The sequence below is a fragment of the Cimex lectularius genome, unplaced genomic scaffold, assembly GCF_000648675.2.
Source record: "Cimex lectularius strain Harlan isolate CLEC.00 unplaced genomic scaffold, Clec_2.1 scaffold93, whole genome shotgun sequence".
Taxonomy (NCBI): domain Eukaryota; kingdom Metazoa; phylum Arthropoda; class Insecta; order Hemiptera; family Cimicidae; genus Cimex; species Cimex lectularius.
In genome coordinates this window covers 642,136-657,306 of record NW_019392669.1, presented here as the reverse complement: position 1 = coordinate 657,306, position 15,171 = coordinate 642,136, and the positions used below count along the sequence as shown (strand labels likewise).

Here is a 15,171-nt window from a genome sequence, read left to right as displayed (position 1 = left end):
TACATTATTAAGCTGAGTTGCTACTTTATATACATTTACCAAACAATATTGCCATAAGGGGGGGGGGTGTCAGTGGCCGCAACAGTTTAGGTGTTGACATGGCGCTCATCACTGTAAGGTCCTGGGTTCGAATCCAGCGGCCCTGCCATTCGAACCCAACATATTTACAAATGGGCTTTTTTTCAAAAACACCGGCACCCTGAGGGTTGATATGACCTCTGCTGTTGCGAACTCTCGTAAAAAAGAAAAAATATTGTCTTAGTATTGATAAATAATTTATTTGCCAATCTGACGTATATCAAAACCAAAAAGAAGTATTGAACTTCAATAGAACTTTTATGAATTAATGAATTAATCACCTTATTTTATGTGTTATATAATAGTATATCTAATCTGAGATAGACCTTACTAAAAAAAAAATCTAAAATTTTCTTAATGTAACTGATTGTCCTGATTGGAGAAGTTTTGATGTGTGTTGAGTGAGGTAAGATAAACGGAGGAGAGGTGAAAAACGAAATAAAGCCAGAACGATGCAGATGAGGCAATTTATTTTATATGAACTTAATAACTAACAACAGATTAATGTATTTATTGAAAAAAGAATCATAATAATACACACAAATTTATAATACATTAATACGTAAGAATACATTTGTTTAAAATAAGTTTGGTTTTAACAAAAGGATACATTTTAAAATATATAATATACAGGTTGAAAGGACTCCATCAAACCTGTTCAAGAATTGTTGTTTAATATCATTGACATTATTTTCTTACCGGATCTGATCTCCTTTTGCTGAAAAAGAAATTTTTCAGTTAAATGTTAGAAAAGTAATGTTTTACTGTAAATATAATACCCTGAATTCGCAGAGGTCATCAAAAGATTTGTTGTCCTTCACTTGTCTGTATTNCTAATCCTTCAGTATTGTAGGTCACAGTTGACAACGTATCCAAATCGAGGTGCTTCATAGAAAAGTAGTAATCGGCACTGTTGAATATTACAAAATCTGAGTCTTGCGCCAAAATTCCAAAACATTTGTTCTGTTTTGCATAAATTGCTGCTGCATATTCACATGTAAATGTTGCTTGAATTACCTATTAATAAAAAAGAATTAATTAACTCTTAATTCTAACTAATACTTGCCAACAGTTATTGACTGATTTTCAACAACTTTTATATTTTAATTTTTGTTTTGCTTTTTAAGTTGGATACTTATTATTTTAAGGATATATTCTTAAGAGATCATTTTAAGCAGTTTTTTAAAATTTATTTATAGCATTTTTCAGTCAAATGAAACTTTTTTTCAACCAAATGAAACTTTTTTTCAACCAAATGAAACTTTTTTCCAATCAAATGAAACCTTTTTTTAATCAAATGAAATCATTTTTCAAGCAAATGAAACCTAAAACCCAATGATAATAATTATGTAGAGGAATAAATAAATGACATTATAGTACTAAAAATAATTTTTATTCTCTAATTTCGTGGTCCGCTTGACCAATTAATATATTACAATTAATTAAGGTTTTTAGTTGAGATAAAAAGTCAATGGCACGAGCGGGATTGGAACCCACGATCGTCGGTGAAGGGTTTCTACAAACACGTCTCTCGACATGAATCGCAAAAGTGAATCTGCTGGTACCCCAGCCAACGCGAAAACGCTCGTCAACCTGATGATGAGCTAAAGGGCTCGAAATCCGGATTGAGCGAAACAACTTATTGTGAGTAGGGACCATCTTTTTAAAAAGGATTGAACTCCACACCCACTCCATCATTCATAATTTCTATCACAGAAAGTTGTTGCTCGCTCAAAAACACTTTTCTATCCGACCTAATTAAACTTCGACGGGGTGGATGTAGAAAAGTTTGATGAATACGGATCTTCACAAGAAACGTTCTTCTACTTAAGCCTTACGATACAATTATTGTAATATTAATATTCAATCATAATAAAAATTATTGTTAGTACTATAATGTCATTTATTTATTCCTCTACATAATTATTATCATTAGGTTTTAGGTTTCATTTGCTTGGAAAAAGGTTTCATTTGCTTGGAAAAAGGTTTCATTTGCTTGGAAAAAGGTTTCATTTGCTTGGAAAAGGTTTCATTTGCTTGAAAAAAGGTTTTATTTGCTTAAAAAAACGTTTCATTTGCTTGGAAAAAGGTTTCATTTGCTTGAAAAAAGGTTTCATTCTCTTAAAAAAAGGTTTCATTTGCTTGGAAAAAAGTTTTATTTGCTTGAAAAAAGGTTTCATTTGCTTGTAAAAAGGTTTCATTTGCATGGAAAAAGGTTTCATTTGCTTGGAAAAAGGTTTCATTTGCTTGGAAATAGGTTTCATTTGCTTGGAAAAAGATTTGATTTGCTTGAAAAATGGTTTGATTTGCTTGGAAAAAGGTTTCATTTCCTTGGAAAAAGGTTTCATTAGGTTAAAAAAGGTTTCATTTCATCAAAAAAAGTCACATTTGCTTGGAAAAAGGTTTCATTTGCTTGAAAAAGGTTTCATTTGCTTAAAAAAAGGTTTCATTTGCTTGGAAAAAAGGTTTCATTAGGTTAAAAAAGGTTTCATTTGCTTGAAAAAAGGTTTCATTTGCTTAAAAAAAAGGCTTCATTTGGTTGAAAAAAGGTTTATTTTGCTTAAAAAAAGGTTTAATTTGCTTGGAAAAAGGTTTCATTTCCTTGGAAAAAAGTTTCATTTGCTTGGAAAAAGGTTTCATTTGCTTGGAAAAAGGTTTCATTTGATTGAAAAATAGTTTCATTTGCTTGAAAAAAGGTTTCATTTGCTTGAAAAAAGGTTTCATTTGCTTGGAAAAAGGTTTCATTTGATTGAAAAATAGTTTCATTTGCTTGAAAAAAAGTTTCATTTGCTTGAAAAAAGGTTTCATTTGCTTGGAAAAAGGTTTCATTTGATAGAAAAAAGTTTCATTTGGTTGAAAAAAGGTTTCATTTGCTTGAAAAAAGGTTTCATTTGCTTGAAAAAAGGTTTTATTTGCTTGAAAAAAGGTTTCATTTGCTTGAAAAAAGGTTTCATTTGCTTAAAAAAAGGCTTCATTTGCTTGAAAAAAGGTTTCATTTGCTTAAAAAAAGGTTTAATTTGCTTGGAAAAAGGTTTCATTTGAGTGAAAAATGCTATATATGTATAATTCATCAAATATATATCACTCAGGCTCACCTTGCACTCACATTTGCTGAAGGTATCTACTTTGACTTCATTAATGTTGGAAGGGAGAAAGTTGAAATATTTTAATAGAACCTGGTCGTTTTGCCGATTTCCCCATAGAAAGTTATAGACTTCATTTAGATATGACACTCTTTCTTTCTTGAGTGAAATATTTTTTTTCAGCTTTTCTGTTTGGATGTGGCCACCGTTGAAAACTATAAGCTTGATACCTGCAGCCTTGACTTTTTGGATGAACGACTCGAGAACATGGGTGAACTCTTTCAGCTGCCCACCGAGCACCCAACATTTGTTGTTATACAGCCATGTATAACACGAACCTATATCCCATATTAGCACAGGATTTCTTTTATTTTTCCTTCTAAAAAACGAAAATGTATTAACTTTTAAAATAAAATTAACTGTCAGATTAGCACAAAGTTTTTAAATTTGCTATAAGTATGATGTAAAATGTGTAAATAAAATTTAAAAATATATAAATAAAACATGAACTTATTAGAACAAACAAAATGCAACTTCGACATTGTAAACATTGTTTTTTACTATGTGGCTTCAATGAAACACTTATTATTATTATTGTACAAATTTACATTTTTGTAAGAGTTTTTCTCTCATTAAATACAATTTTTCTCAAAAATCAAATTCTCTCCAGTATCAATATGATTTATTTATAGATGTTCTTCTCTGGTCACTAGCCCAGATTAACATCGCTTGTCCACTAATAATTAGCTATACACTGTACTAATAAATGGCTATATAAATAATTAATAAATATGATATATTCATGAATAAGTTTATATTGATAATTAAATATTAACACACATTAATAAAACTGAATTGTAAACATTTATCAGACAACAGGAGGAAATCTTTACAACTTGACTAAGTGCTTAGTTGTACTCAACGGCAAGCTCGTCCATATTCACCGGAGTATAGCATTCTGGGTGGTTGTGAAGGAACGTTTCAAGATTTTTGACGCCCATAATTACGATTTGAAGTGATCGTTTCTGCAAAATCGAAGAGAGAAAAAAATGTTCAATCGAATATATATGACTGAAACAAAGAAACCACTTAACTACAATGGTTTCACCATTTGTGAAAAATACAAATGTGATAGTGTACTATAAATCATACTTCCTCTACCTAAATATTTGATGATAAAGCACACGTATTCACTTTCCAAAAAAGTAAAGTAAATATAATATGAGAAAAAAATATTTTTTTGTTTAAAAAAATGCTGGTAACGCGCAAAAGAGTTGCTCTGAGTCAGAGAGTTGATGCCAACAGGAAGGGGGAGAAAAATGCAATTGTGCTTAATCGACATCTAATAAGCCGAGTGCATTTTTCTGTAAAAGTAACGCTATAACTAATATTGAATAATATAATATATATAACTTATTATTATTAAATAGGTTAATAATAATATAAATAACTATAATAAAAGAATATAATAAGGTTCTACATAATGTCTTAGTGTTATGTACACTATCAATATTTTAACCATGCTTTCGGCTAAAATGAAAAGACATCCCAAACCCTTTCAATTACTTTTCCTCGTACCGCCACATTCTTCAACTTTTAACTTTGTGTAATACCCGTGCGTCTTATTTATTTATAATGCGTATATGTTTTCTAAGACAATATTGTCTCGAAAATGTTGTACAAGACAGAGGAGTAGATCGCTGAGCTTTTACAAGATCTGGAAGAAGAGGAATCTTGGGTGGTGAGGATTCGGATGAGGAGGCACTGCTGTTGAGGAGGTCCTTAATGCCTTTATCCTTCATGGTAAAATTGCCGAAGAGAATAAAAAGGAAAGAGTTTTTATTTTAATTTGGAAACGAGCTAATAAAACCACAGCTTTGAAAGTGAAATGAAACTCCAATATTGCCCATGGGTTTGAAAAACCTTATCATAAGTATATAAATAGATAGATAGATGTACTTTTATTGATAAATATGTGCATAATTAACAGAGAAATAATTCCAAAATAAATTACTCTCCATTATAATTATAACTAAAAAAAAATGTCAAAAATAATAATAAATAAAATAAAAAATATATAAAATAAAATGGATTTGCTCACATACTAATTAAAAATACAGAGGAAACTTACACTAGTTTACAAGGCGGTCATCACTGTAAGATAAAGATCCCGGGTTCGAAACCTGCGGCCCGGCATTGGGGAAAAAAATCATAACAATACTCCAAGCATGCCAGGCATACCGCACCAGAATAAGAGTATCTATCGATTCAATATTTGAAGGAATTTTCCATTTCCAACACAACCGAACCAAAATATGATAAGCGTATGACATTCAATATTGAACATTCGACCACGGCGTGAAATACATCTTCAACAGCGCATATTGCAACTATTGCAAAGAAGTTATGCATTTTTTTAAATAATTTTATAATTTATGCATTTTATTTTTACCAGTGGTGTACCTCAAGGGTAGCATCTCGGTCTTTTATTTTTTGTCCTTTATGTAAATGATGTTGCAGATGTTTTTTCTGATGTAAATTTTTTACTTATCATGTATGATATAAAAATCTATCACTCAATTAAATCTATTAATGACAAGCACTTCAAGAACTCATTTTAGTCTGGTGTGCTGACATTGGCTTAAAAATCAATGTAAATAAATGTTCTTAAATAATATAATAATAATAATATAATTTTTTTAAATTAATTCATTTATGACAATTAATTAAGATTTTTAGTTGATATAAAAAAAAGCTAATGGCACGAGAGGGATTCGAACCCACGACCTTCGGCTAGATACGCCGCTGCTCTACCACAGCACAATGTCAAAAGGAGGGAAAACTCATAAGGTGGGGTTGAGATGGGAAGTTGATGTCCGAGTGGATCGAGGTCACGATAGCTCAAGTGGTAGAGCAGCGGCGTATCTAGCCGAAGATCGTGGGTTCGAATCCCTCTCGTGCCATTAAAAAATTAAAAACCTTAATTAATTGTCATGTATTAATTGGTCAAGCGGATCACGAAAGTAGTGAATTAATTAATTTAATTACTTTTTTTACAAGGGTATTTCAACTATGAGATTAATCCTGTAATCCTTTAAAATGGACCAAATATTGCAGAAAGATAATCAATGGAGGATTGCCTAAGGGACAGTGTAATTGAAAAAAGGAAGAATATAACAAAAAAAAAATAAACCTTTAATTTGTAAATTTATTTAAAGTAACTTAATTTTTAAATTTGCCTAACTAAAAATGTATCTTTCTAGTGCTAAAAATTCTATAAAATAAATTTATAAATATATTTGATGATTTAAAGTTTTTATATAAATGTTAATATATATTTTTAACTTTAGCAAAACAGATGTCAGTGAAGCAGGGTAGCGTTTAAATTAATTATTTGTTTAAATAAAATTAATATCCATAAATGTACTGACATTTTTATAATTTTTATATGCTGATTATTTTAATTATATATTGTTTAGTGAAATAAAAACTTACCTATTGTCTTATCTTAGTACATTTTTTCTTTCGCTTTACTTCTCAGTGATTTGCTTTATAAATCTTTTATTATTTTCTTAACAGTGATAATATAATTGCCATTTTTTTAGATTTCGGTATTCTCCAGATGACAAGTGGTCTGAGGTGCAGAAGGCGGCGACGGATCTGCACCTTAAGGCTAAACTGCTGAGAAATTATTTTCTTGGTGATATTCCATTCTCAGTATGCGATCCATGTTTATCTGGAAAATCAATTTTCGCTTCAAGAGATAACGGAAAAAATTGAATGGCTTTTAAATAAACATTTAGTAACTAGTAAAGTACAGAACGTTAAAGGATTATCGATTCAAAGAGGGGTGAATTTAAGATGTAAAACTATTGAATTCTTTTGCTGTTAAATTAAATAAATAGAAAATTTAAAATATTGAAAAGGATTTGAACTTTTTTCTATCTTTTAAAATGTTCTTTTATTCTAGTAAGTAGTATGATCAAGTGACAAACTGAAATGCATTGGCAATAAATAATTTTTAAAAAATCTGAAGGCTGATCTGGGCAATCGTATGGTTTTTATGAATTTAAAATTTTCCCCCCTAACCATGGACGTGAAAAGGGATTAAAAACAAATGAAGAAAAATTCAAAAAGAAGTAAAAAAAGTGTGCACATTTTCTCCATGGTTTATTTCAATATCCCTTAAATTATAATTTTTCTTTGCATTTAAAATATCGGTGTTTCATTGAGGTTAATGTCTGGTGTGCATTAAACTGGAATTTGACCTAACCAGAAAAAAAATTTTGGAAGAAAAATCATCAAAACAGCTGTGCTGTGCTTAAATGTTCAGACTCAGACAAAGACAAACCTTATAATATAAAAATTATAATTATTGTCTTATAATTTATAGATAATAAAATAAACTGGATAAGCTGAACCTCTTAAAAGAAATTTTTAAATAAAAACCTAAGGGAATAGAAATACCATCAAACATGAGTAATGTCAAGAACTTTGATATTTACCATTTTGTACAGGATACGGGTTCAAAATATTTAATAAGCAAATAATTAAAAAAAAACAAAAAAAAAAAAACAATATGCAAGCTGTTTAAGGCAAAGTTAGTTCATAAATTGCATAGGGCATCTTCTTAGCTGAACTTTATGGGAGAACAATTGCTCAAATAATTCTTTAAAATCAAAGAATTAATGCTTTAAAAAGAATGATGATGCTTGTTGACCCTGCGTAATACGATGAGATTGTCTACCTAATAATTGAATAAAACTTCTGCGCTGACAAAACTTGCGCACTCATATCTCAAAAAGAAGTTTTTTCACGCTGCACTTGCAGTTCTCTCTCGCCCACCTTCATACAGCAGCGGATGTTTGACAAGGCTCAATACTGGGACTGGCACTGTTATCAATTTGTAAACAAATGTTTTGCCAAAACCCGTATCCTGCCAAGCAGCACTATATGTTACTTTAAGAAAGTTAAAGGAGAAACTTAGGAATGACATTTTAGGCAGGTTTTTACTTGTTTTCAATAGTAAACGACCCTGCTGAGTTGTTTGGTGCAAGAATTAAGCCCATAAACTTTGCAATAAATGAGATAAACATGATAAATTGACCAATTTGTACTTGTTTGCAATGGAAATGGTGAAATAAGAACTTAAAAAAATAATTACTACTAAATAAATTCTAATGATAAATTAATTTTAAAAAAATTGTTATCGGAATGTATTTTTCTAAAACAACAATTCGAAACAAATGGATACATTTTAAAATATATATAATGGACAGGTCAATAAAAATTCCTTCGCATATTCAATTTTTGTTGGGTAATATCAGTGACATTATTTTCTTACCGGATCTGATCTCCTTTTGCTGAAAAAGAAAATTTCCAGTTAAATGTTAGAAAAGTAATGTTTTACTGTAAATATAATACCCTGAATTCACAGAGGTTATCAAAAGATTTGTTGTCCTTCGCTTGTCTGTATTTGTGAAGGAACAGCTTTCCATCTTGGTAATGTATAGGATTTGCCTTATACATGGGACAATGTCAGGACAATGTTTACCAAATTTTAAACCATGTGTGTTGTTTACCAATTCAGAATCCAACGGATGGCCACAGACACTGTTGAGTTCCGCTATTGCGACGAAAACCCTGATGAAAGACCAATAAAGGTGGATGCCACGAGGGTCCATCGGAAATTCGGGGATCGCTTCCAAATCTCTTACCGAATAGTACTGGAGGAGTAACATCGTCGCTACTGCAGCTTCAAGTTCCCAAGTTGAAATGTCAAACTTGTTCATCTATAAGTCACGTTAAAAATTATAAAAGAAGAAAAAAACTTCGCTCGGAGTTTTTGACTCACTAATAAAAATTTGAGGGAAGCCACAGGTATGAGAAGATGGCGTTCTTCCATGAAGAGGATTTCTCGTTGGATGTTTAAAGACGAGCAGAACAAATCCCATTTTATCTCATCCAGATCGCCTTCAGTGTCAGTCCACAACTTGACCAAATCAACGTTCACTGAAGGAAATATCAATGTATTGTATATTATTTGATTAAACAAAAACAGAAACAGAAGCAAAAACGTTTTTAATAGTTTTTAGTTGAGATAAAAAAGTCAATGGCACAAGCGGGATTCGAACCCACGATCTTCAGCTAGATACGCCGCTGCTCTACCACTTGAGCTATCGTGACCTCGACCCACTCGGACACCAACTTCCCATCTCAACCCCACCATTTGTATTTTCCCTCCGTTTAGCCGTGGGGTAGCTGCCATGATAGCTCAAGTGGTAGAGCAGGTCGAATCCCCCTCGTGCCATTGACTTTTTTATCTCAACTAAAAACCTTAATTAATTGTAATATATTAATTGGTCAAGCGGACCACGAAATTAGTGAATTTAAGTTTTTAATTGTGTAAAAATTTTTAGATCGTTTAAATTTTTTAGACCTTTCTATTTAATCGGCAACAAATATTTTATTGCACTTCTTTTGTGTAATAAAAATTATTATTTTTTAAAATTCATAGTAAAGCACATTTTATAGGAATGGTATATTTGAATAAAAGCTTACTTTTTGGGTAAATGGGCTTAATAAGCTCTCTTTGCGTTTCCCCCTTTGAATCAACGAATATTTCTTTAACTTTTTGTGTGTTTCTAGTTTCTAACGGCTTCTCGTTAAAAACTATTCCATATAGCTTTTGCCTCAGAGTCCTTGTTAACTGTAAAAAAAATAAATAAACGAGCATACGGTGTATTCCTCAGCTTGACGAACAGGACGGCTTACTCCAAATGTCGAATGTTTCCCTTTTTTGTGCGGATCTTCTGGATAAACGTGGACCACATACTGAGAATAGAATATCACCGAGAAAATAATTGGAGGCAGCTTAGCTCTACGGTGCAGATTCACTGCGGTCTTCTGTACCTCAAACCATTTTTTGTCTGGAGAGTACTGAATAGCAAAGTCTAAAAATTACAAATAGTTTTAATATCATCATACTATGTCCCACAATGTACAGTTAAAACTTATATGCTTAGAATTATAATATTTTTTTTTTTGTAAAACTGTAATGTCTTTAAAAAAGTGATTTACCTTCATGAGGAAAAATTGTTTGGTAGGTATTGAGGCAGTTTTTAAGCAAGTAGGCTTTTTTAGAAGTCCCCAGTGCAGTCCTTGCCAGTAATGGCAGTTGGTTGTTAAAGTTGTTTGCAGGTTCGAACGTTTTGACAAACCCAGCCACTTTCAAAAACGTATCATTTCTTGAATACTTCTCATTCTCTTTGAAAAGCTTTTGATGAAAAGGCTGAAATTCATAATATTCATAATCCTTCCAGTTAAATAAATGCCGTTATGTCGTGTATCGCTTACGTGGAGTTCACTCAGCGACAAGAAAATGTTGCCTCCCATCAACGTTGCTATGAGCGGCAGTTGGTTCACTTCAACGTGCAGTGCATCGGCTAATTCTTCGGTAATGTAGGCCACAGTCGACAACGTGTCCAAATCGAGATGCTTCATAGAAAAGTTGTACTTGGCGCTGTTGAATATTATAAAATCTGTGTTTTGCGCCAAAATGCCAAAGCATTTGTTACGTTTCGCATAAATTGCAATTTCAAGCTCACATTGAAAAGTTGCTTGAATTACCTATTAATGAAACAAATTAATTTATTATAATACTTGCTAATAGTTCCTTTGTATATTAAAAAAAAATATATATTAAATGAATTTTAACAACTTTTATATTTAAAATTTTTTTTCAGTTTGAGTACTAAGAAACCAATTGGATAAAATATTATTTTAGGTATTTAATACTTAAGACATCAAAATTTATTTGTCAAATCCATTAAATATATATTAAGAAAGGCTCACCTTGCACTCACATTCGTTGAGGGTGTCTATTATGACTTTATTAATGTTGTAAGGGTAAAATCCTTGGTAATTTTGTAAAACCCGATCGTCCTCCTGGTTTACCCATAGAGCATTGAAGACTTTGTTTATGTACAGCATTTTTTGGTTGTTTTGTGCGATGATATTTTTCAGCTTTTCTTTTAGGATGGGGCCGTCGATGAAAACTGTAAGCTCGATACCCACGGCCTTGAGTTTGTGGACGAACAACTCGAGGGCGTAGGCGAACTCTTTCAACTGCCCGCCTGGCACCCAGCATTTGTTGTACAAATGTATAATGGACGAGCTTATATCCCATATTAGCATAGGATTCTTTTGATATTCCCTCCTAAAAAGAATTTTTTTGTTTTAAATTAACTAAAGGATTATCACAAAGTTGCACAATAATGTAATAATAGTAATGTATTCAATTTTACACTTTTGAAAGTTAATGTTATATACTTTTTTTTAAATTTCAGTAGGTTGGTTTATTTATCCTGTAATTCTGTTTAAATTGCTAGAAAATTTGATTTGGTATATTTGATTTACTAGTTAAATATTTGCTAATACCAGTGCTAGAAGTATATAACTGAAGTTGCCAATTCTAACCAAGGGTTGATTTCAATTTAATCATTAACGATATCTTTGACCCAAAGAGTGCGAATAGTGGAAGATCATTTACGACATGGCTTTGTTTGAAGTTGAGACATTTGAATATTTCTCATATCTGTTGATAAACTTGCTCATATTTGACCGTCGCTGTCATCTTAAGGAATCAGTACGATGTGCATTTGAAAAAAGTGACCCTTGAGAAGGGTTTAGTTTCAAGTTATCTTTTGGCTTTTTCTTATAAAAGTTGAGCCGTGGCAAATGTCGATCAACGGAACCAAACTTCTATCACCGAGACTCCAAATCCTAATCCAACACCTAATCAGTGGCCTCATCCAGGAAAGATTGGACAAGCAAGGTCTTCGTCAGCAAAATAAAAAAATGGAAAGAAATGATAAATGATGGAGTGAATGCGGTGTTCAATCCTTTTAAAAAGATAGTTCTTACTCGCAGTAAGTTGTTTTGCAACGATCCGGATTTCAAGCTTTTAGCTCATCATCAGATTGAAGGTTCTACAACCTGATGAGGAGCTAAAAGCTTAAAATCCGGATTGTTGCAAACGACTTACTGTGAGCAGGAACTATCTTTTTAAAAAGGATTAAAAAATTAAAATGTTAAAAATAGGACAGTTTCTGAATATACAAAATGCATATTAAAAATAAAAGAACATGGATAGAAAATACAATTAGAAAAAGTAAAATCTCACTGCGGAATATTAACCAATGAAATGGCTGACAGGTAAAAATGAAATATACAGATGTATTAACATGATTGCCAAAAATTTGTGAGGGCTTGAAGACGGTTTGAAAGTTGACGCAGGAAGCAAGAAGATTGGGTTTGGTCAATAACTGCACCAAGACTGGTGAGTCAAATCCATTTACATTACACAACTGTGAGGTTTATGAATGCTGAAATATCTTTAATTATCTGGTAGCTTACTAAGTTGAAAGAAGGATTCAGGCAAGAATTGTCGAAAGAATCAAGTGCTACTTTGCCTTGGGGGAAATGTTCAGGTCCCAGTCTCTCAGCTGCAATTTAAAATTGAGATCTATCGAATGAAAGTGAGGCCAGTGGCACTTATGGCTCTGAAACGTGGACCAGGACATGTCGAAAATTTTTTAGGTCTTTTGAACAAAGGTGTTTGAAGATCTGGAAGATCTTCACATTTTGCATGGATGATCACTGGAAAATTCATACAAATGGGGAGTTCAAAGTTTTGTACCAGAAAGAAGATATTGTGGCTGAAATAAAGGCGAGCTGCCTCAGGTGTTCTGTCTATGTCGAAACAAGAGGACGGTCTGTAAACAAAGCTTACTCGGGTAAGTCAGGTGGTACACGGCTGTGCATAAGGCCTAGAAAGAGATGGTTGGATGACCTCAGAAAGATGCAGATCGGACAATAAAGGAGACATGTGGACAGACCAGGCCAGCATTGTTGATGAGGCCAGGGCTCTTCAAGGACTATAGCACCGATGAGTAGTAGCATACCATAACACCCAAAGGATACATGCAATAATCGCCACAGACCAAGATGACATAAGATACAGTGTAGTTCACCTAATGTACCCCAAACCAGAAAGTTCTTCCTCGATATAGAGTCAAGTATGTCGGTGAAAGGAAACATATTTAACATTTAAACATAATTATTACTGGTCAAGGAAAAATGGGCAAATATTTTTTTATTGCATAAATCTGAATGTATAATGCACCTATGATGGGCATCACTGTCCTTTATTTAAAAATTCTAGAGCTCAGTTAATTATAAAACTCACTCTATCAAATGACACGTGGCCATTTTCGCAACAGATTCTATTAAAAAAGTATATCACCAAGTTTAATAAATTTGAATCAAGTAGACCTTGTGATTAGATGGCCTGATTACTTTTATGCACATTGGCTGAACTTTGTAAGGCGCCAAGGAAGTGGCAAAGTGGTGTAGTCATTGACAAATGGGACACAGTAGCAAAACTCAAGAAACAAAACGGCTTAAGCTTTAAGTCCAACTTCAAAACCTTTCTTTTCGAATAACTTGAAATTTTTTGCGAATTGTTCGGTGATGTAAGTACACGAAGTACTTACTTGTATCTGATGGCAAGCTCGCCTAGGTTCACCGGCCTGTTGCATTCCGGATGGTTGTGAAGGAACGTTTCAAGCCCTCGGATGCCCATAATTACGATTTGAACCGATTTTTCACCAAATCAAAGGGAAAAATTCAGATAAAAAAATTTGGAACCGAAAACATATGATTGAAAAAAAAAACTTAAAAAATTCTCAAATACTAAGTAATACAACAGGTAGAGGCAAATTGGAAAGTGAAAAAATGGTGGTGTCAAATGTGAAGTTATGAATCCGAGAATCTCCTTTTAACTATTCCTTGATGAACTGCTTTTTTAAAATTTATCTTATATAAGTATTAACACCAAACTCATCTCCCCAGTTGAATGATTCCTGCTGTTGTGAACCCAATAAAAATAAATTAATTAAAATTACAAAGATTAGAACATATAGATGCAATTACCCCAAATCATGTTCCAATTGGATGAATTGGAACATGACGACCAGTTTGGATGCAGAAGACTGTCAATAATATTACACTATAAAATTGAAACACCCTTGACAGCAATCATTTTTCTCTATTTGTCTTTAATCAATAAATATGCTCACTGATAAAACTGACATTGAACCAGGTGACCATCCCCGTCTTCGGCTGGTAAAAGTGAAGGAGGAAAGAAGCAATACGACCCAATGGACATTTGTCGAGCGACATGAAAATGATCAAACCAAAAGATTTTCGAAACTTTTTTTGAATGCATGATGAACCTGTATTTTGGTCATTACCAACAATTTCGATCTGCCTATCCTTCCTGATTTTGGCCTGTGAGACCCAAACATTGAAAATGCTGAAAGACATCCGGGTAGGTTGACCAAATGATCAGTAACAGCCAAATTATAAGTTTAATGAATTGTTAAAAAATGGTAACCCTGGCTATTGAGAAAAAGGACACCCATTTGCAAGATGATATCCCTACAATGCAGAGTTTGTGAATATTATCCTGCGATATTTAGCCTTTTCCGAATCTTATGTTGGGTTCGAACGCAGGGCCGCTGGATTTGAACCCGGGACCTTTTACCTTACAGTGATGAGCGCCATGTCAATGCCTAAACCGTTGCGGCCAACGATACCCCCCTCCGAATCTTATTGATAATTGTATTGTCTCCCTTCTCTACTTGTACAAATTAACTTTAACATTCCTTCACTAAGATATAACAATCTTGTTCATGTACCTTACATCAAGCAAAACTACCTAACAGCCCTGTCCTACGTCCTATGAGGAGAGTAATATTTTGTATTAAACCTGTAAAAGATTAACTGCCATTACATAAATAAATAAATAAGGTCAAGTTGACTGTATCTACACAGACTTCTGCAATACTTGTTGGCCAAATTTGAATCGTATGATGCTCAGGTACACTACTAAAATTTCGTTGAACAAGTGTCTTACCAGTAGATCTCCAATAGTCCAAGTGAAATC

The 15,171-nt window shown here is 32.7% G+C and overlaps 2 protein-coding genes and 1 long non-coding RNA gene across 3 annotated transcripts; all 3 read right to left on the bottom strand.

Moving 5' to 3' along the window:
- Positions 1–679: 679 nt before the first annotated feature.
- On the bottom strand, positions 680–904 carry LOC112126337. The gene is made up of 3 exons (XR_002909911.1): positions 858–904; positions 778–796; positions 680–732 (listed from the first exon to the last, which is right to left on the bottom strand). It is a non-coding gene; the product is annotated as an uncharacterized LOC112126337 (long non-coding RNA).
- A 165-nt stretch (positions 905–1,069) lies between these two features.
- On the bottom strand, positions 1,070–4,314 carry LOC112126334 (constitutive coactivator of peroxisome proliferator-activated receptor gamma-like). Its single transcript, XM_024225233.1, has 3 exons — positions 4,074–4,314; positions 3,185–3,540; positions 1,070–1,095 (listed from the first exon to the last, which is right to left on the bottom strand). Exons 1-3 carry the CDS (start codon positions 4,160–4,162, stop codon positions 1,070–1,072), a joined length of 471 nt encoding a protein of 156 aa, XP_024081001.1. The 5' UTR covers positions 4,163–4,314.
- A 2,383-nt stretch (positions 4,315–6,697) lies between these two features.
- On the bottom strand, positions 6,698–13,943 carry LOC106672121 (constitutive coactivator of peroxisome proliferator-activated receptor gamma-like). The gene is made up of 11 exons (XM_014403291.2): positions 13,718–13,943; positions 11,016–11,379; positions 10,518–10,790; positions 10,242–10,452; positions 9,936–10,114; positions 9,723–9,870; positions 9,016–9,173; positions 8,744–8,953; positions 8,586–8,681; positions 8,506–8,524; positions 6,698–6,897 (listed from the first exon to the last, which is right to left on the bottom strand). The coding sequence occupies exons 1-11, from the start codon at positions 13,804–13,806 to the stop codon at positions 6,851–6,853; spliced, it is 1,794 nt and encodes a 597-aa protein (XP_014258777.1). The 5' UTR covers positions 13,807–13,943; the 3' UTR covers positions 6,698–6,850.
- Between the last annotated feature and the right edge of the window lie 1,228 nt (positions 13,944–15,171).